Source organism: Eurypyga helias, unplaced genomic scaffold (assembly GCF_000690775.1).
Source record: "Eurypyga helias isolate BGI_N326 unplaced genomic scaffold, ASM69077v1 scaffold20810, whole genome shotgun sequence".
NCBI lineage: Eukaryota > Metazoa > Chordata > Aves > Eurypygiformes > Eurypygidae > Eurypyga > Eurypyga helias.
The window spans coordinates 20096-24953 of record NW_010225285.1 but is presented as its reverse complement, the minus strand read 5'-3'; the positions used below and the strand labels follow the sequence as shown (position 1 = coordinate 24953).

Sequence of the window (4858 nt, the reverse complement as noted above, 5' to 3'; positions counted from 1 at the left end):
CCAGAGGCAGCAGTGTGCGTTGTACTCCATGCAGCACTCGCCAGACGCTGATCTCTGTGGTATTGCTGTCTGTATAACTTAGATCTTGAAGACACTGAGTACCTGCTTGTCGTCTTGGTCGAGGGATTAAAAGCCTCATTTGGTTGTTTATCCTGTATCTGTGTCAGCAATACCCAGCAAGGCAGACTCCCGATTCAAACTACATGTTTTAAGGTGCAAGTATAAATGTCAGGATGAAAAACTGAGTTAATACCTGTTCCAGGTGGTGGTGTGTGCTGCCAGCTAGTTAAACGTGACAAATCTGATACTTCACTTGCTTCTAACAAATGCCTTAAAATGCCTGTCTGCTAATGGCAAACAGCTGGGTGAAAGGTTTAGTTAGTGTGTTCTGGTTCTGCAGCAGATGAGAAAGGCTTTAATACTTTCAAAGCGCGGCATTAAGTGTGTGTGGCGTTATGGTAATGGGAGGATCTGACTTCAGAAGATAAAGAAAGCAGGTTTGGAATATCACTAGGGAGGCTGCAATCTTAGCGTAAGCTGTTGTCATGTTAACTCATGGGTAGGGTATTAACTTGTCAGAGCTGGTGTAGAGGTACTTCAGGAGATGTTTTCAAAGCACCCTTAGGATTTAGATGCATCAGTATTAAATCAGCAGGATTTAACCTGCTAAATATTCAGTGCCTTTGAAAAGCTTCACCCTTTTACGTTTAACGTGCCAGGATAGGGCACAAGAGCCAGCTTACGGGCACACTGGGGTACTGCACGGTAAGTCAGATGTAAAGAAGTAGTAGATCATCTGCTTTTAGTAACAGGTGATGCTTAAGCTTTTATTCTGAGGAGGCTTATTGGTTCTGCCTGTGATTTATTTGAAGGGTAGCATGTTTATTGTGGCAAGTACAGGGCAGTTACCATCATCACTACTTGTTAAGCATATTTCCAGGCCAGCTCTGTAGCACCACGTGCTTGTTCCCAAATCCAGCCGTGATCCTCTGTCTTTGGCAGAGCATATACCCTCGCTGTGGCTCTGCCAGTGCATCGTGCTGACCAAGCGACGTGATGTCAGGGTGCATCGCTACTGGAAATGAAATGGCTTTGTCCTTCCCCCTTTTCTCCTTGTGCTGCAGGAATTCCGGACATGGCTAAGGGAAGAATGGGGTCGGACTCTGGAAGACATCTTCCACGAACACATGCAAGAGCTCATCTTGATGAAGTTCATCTACACCAGCCAATATGAGTAAGGGCACCAGCTCCTTCTGCGTGTTGAGGCTGCTGTAACTTCAGGAGCACGCTGGATCCTTTGTCCCAGAGACGGGATGCTTGCAAAGGGCTTTAACAGCCAGAGGAATGTTCTGTCTCTTCAGGCTCTGTGCAAAGATACGGTGAAGCGCAGTGCTTCCCACTTGCACACAGGGGTGAGGTGTAATGACAGCGACAATAATGATGTTCCACATTCTTTACAATAGCTATGATGGTGATGAGTCGGAGCAAACACCCGTGATCCCCAGGAGCTAGCTGCTCATTATCCCTATTAGTAAGCTTTGTAGTGCAAAGGCAGAAATCAGACAGTCCCTGAGAACTTGAGGGTGTTCTTAACCATCGCTCCACACACCGCGCAGTAGCCGATGTTTAAATGTGCTTCACTGCTAGGCCCTGGAAATCCCAGGGAGCGAAGAGGTTTACTGCGACCTCGCCACGGGAGCCTCCTGGGCTGCTGGCAAGGATCGGTAGGGAGAAGTTGCGGGGAGGGAGTGCTCGTCTAAGTCTGAAGCGAAATGTTAAACTTGTTGGTATTGCTGAAAACGCAGGTCCCGCCTGTCTTTAGGCAACACCCCAAGGCTGCCTGGAGGAGCAGACTGCAAACACGTTCTTTGTGTTGAGGGATTCTTCCTTAACCTCTCTGACCTTTCTGGTGTTTTGCACAGCAACTGCTTGACGTACCGACGCATCTACCTCCCTCCTAGCAGCCCTGACGACCTTATAAAGCCGGGTCTCTTCAAGGGAACGTACGGGAGTCACGGGCTGGAGATTGTCATGCTGAGCTTCCACGGAAGGAAAGCCAAAGGAACTAAAATCACCGTGAGTGCATTTTCCTTTCTCTCAGGTGCTTGTTAAAGTATTCTCCTCTTGGACCTCTGGGAGGCGGTCAGTTGTTGCTGCCCCAAACCCCGTTCCTTGTGAGGATTGGTGGCTTTGGGCGCATTGTAGTGCACGCAGAGTAGCCAGAACCTGCTCTATAAAGTGTCTCGTGATGCCACCTGGCTCCCCCTTCCTTTTCTCTCCCTTCCAGCTGCTTTCTGGGAGCAGCTGGTAGCAGGTCACTGGAGATCGCGCGCGTATGTCTGAGGAGAAGGTACCAAATGTTGGCAGCTTTTCACCGCAGCCAGGCTAGTGAGCTCCTTCCCCTCTGCAGGGCGAAATGCAGTTGCAGCTTTGACTTTGTTTCACCCTTGCAAGTACAGCCTGTCTTGTAGCTTTTGATTTAAAACTCCGTTTCTGGGAGGGGAGACAACAGAGGTGACGTAGATGGCTTAGGGAACAGGGAACAAGGTCTAAGGAGGGTTTTTTTGCAAACTCTGGTGATAGTAAAGAAGGTTGAACTCTGTAGAAGTCGTCAGATGACGGACGTGGGGAGGATACGGGTCTGAACCCTGTGGCACCCTGTCTCTGCAGCCATGCTCTTGCTTCCTCTCTCTAGGGAGATCCCAACATCCCAGCTGGGCAGCAGACTGTGGAGATCGACCTGGCGCATCCTCTGCAGCTCCCTGACATCGAGAACCTCCGTGATTTCAGTGAGCTGTCCCGCATTGTCCTGGAGGTCCAGGAGCAGGTGCGTCGGGAGGAGCAGGAGGAGGAACAGCGACAGGAGGAAGAGGACCGCTCCCAGCCGGCTGCCTCTCAGCCTCCTGCAAAGCCCGTGGGATTAGAAGGTGCCGAGGGGGAAGAGACTGCAGCTGGGGCGGAGGGGACGACCCAGGACAAGGCATCAGCTTCCCAGCCCTTCGTGCTGCCCATGGGAGTCATCTCGAGGAAAGAAGACTATCCCCGGACCTGCCGAATTTGGTAACAGGGACTAGTGGGTTTATAGCCTAGTCGTGCCAGTCGCTTTTTGAAACAGGATGGGTGTCTTTAGGGCACGTTCTGTATTCGCTTGCCCTTTTCCTGCCTACAAATCTCCCAGCCTGTTGTGCTCAGGTTTTCTGCTGCTGCTCCCCTATCTCCCAAGCCCTTGTTTACTCCTCCTTACTGCACTGTCATCTGCCACCCCGCTGCCTTGCTAAATTTTACTGTTACTTCTGACACTGGCAACTCTCCTGTACCCACCCCTTCTTTTTTTTGTGTGTCTTGTTTCCCAGAGCTGCCCAGCTCTTACGTTTGGAGATTTGTTCGAGCGACTTCCCATGCCTGTCACTTGTGTTCCTTGGCTGTGGAAACACTGTGCTCTCTCCCACCCCTCCCTGGCCTCCGGTGCCTCGGGGCCAGCTCTGGAAGGTGCTGAGCACCCTCAGCAGTAGGTCCAAGTATGCAGAGAGCCTTGTGGAGTGGGGCCTGGAGTCAGCCAAGCAGCACACTAACTGAAGTGTGTCAAAAGAGCCCAGAGGCTGAGGCTTAGGCAGGTGACCTTCAGCCAAACATCTGTGGTCATGGAAAAACCTAGCAATAGCTGGTTAATCCCAGAAGGCTCCGGCTGTCACAGCCGAGTTGGTGTTTGAATAAAACCCCGCTCCACCTGCTGCTCGCTTGGTGCTGAGGCTGACCTTTCCTGCTCCCCAGCTCCACTTAGATTTGTATATTTTTAGATTCTTCTTTCTCTCCTTTCCCCTGGGTTTTGGCGCGAGGTTTGCTTCTCTGGCCGCCCTCTCAACATGCTTCTCCTTTTCTGTGAGGATTGTCTGGGCCTGGGTTCATCCTTGAGTTGCAGAAGTAAATCTCAGCTGGATTACTGGGCTGAATTACAGAAAAATTCAGCCTTGGTGTGCAGGTGCTGGTTAGAATAGCCAAAAGCAGCGACCTCCCAACAGCGATGGAGAGTTTCCTGTCTTAAAATGGTACCAACGCTGTTTTGCTTTGTGTGATAAGAACTGATTGTAAAACTCCCTATTGTGTAGCACCTGAGAGTGTGCTTTGGCTTGATCACAGTTTTGTGTTTGTTTTTATTCATGAAATGTTGGGTAGTTACAGCCTGGTTCTCACATCTTTTCCACCGTTCTTCTCTCCTCGCAGTTTTTACGGGACGGGGCTTATCGCTGGCCACGGCTTCACCAGCCCGGAGCGAACACCAGGAGTTTTTGTTCTCTTCGATGACGATCGCTTTGGATTCATCTGGCTGGAGCTGAAGTCCTTCAGTCTCTACAGCAGGATCAAGGTCTCCTTCCAGAACGCCGAAGCGCCTTCCCGCGAGGCTTTTGACGAAATGCTGAAGAACATTCAGTCGCTGGCTACTTGATGGGTGATGGGTGACGGACAGGGCTAGGGGTTGCAAAGGCTGCTGCACTCCCCAGCCAGGGCTGGGATGGGGATTCCTTGCTCTCGGTACCTCGGAAAAAAAGCATGCACTTTTAATAAAGCCTTTTTACCCCAAATGTACACATCCCGGTTAAAATATCCATGACTGCCCTCCCCTCCCTGCCACCCCACACTGCTCCCTAGCAGTCGTTCTTACCCAGTCTGTAGCTTGGTATGGCGGAAGGCATCCTGCAGCGGAGGAGACAGACTTTTCTTACTCCAAAAAGAATGTATTGGAACAAAAATAACTGGAGGTCAGAGCTAGATCAGAAGAAGATCTAATTGGCTGGACACAAGCCCTCTGCTCTGACCACCAGCAGTCTTCTGTGGAAAGAGCTCTTCTTGGCAGAAGGGA

The 4858-nt window shown here is 50.7% G+C and overlaps 1 protein-coding gene across 2 annotated transcripts in view; it reads left to right on the top strand.

Moving 5' to 3' along the window:
* FBXO31 (F-box protein 31) overlaps positions 1-4577 on the top strand; it is a 14252-nt gene extending 9675 nt beyond the window's left edge. For both annotated transcript variants that reach the window (XM_010149012.1, XM_010149005.1), the window contains 4 exons: positions 1125-1234; positions 1923-2076; positions 2696-3060; positions 4222-4577. In XM_010149012.1, the coding sequence (XP_010147314.1) occupies positions 1125-1234; positions 1923-2076; positions 2696-3060; positions 4222-4444 (852 nt within the window). In that variant the 3' untranslated portion in view covers positions 4445-4577. The remainder of the gene's footprint in view (positions 1-1124; positions 1235-1922; positions 2077-2695; positions 3061-4221) is intronic.
* The last annotated feature ends 281 nt before the right edge of the window (positions 4578-4858 follow it).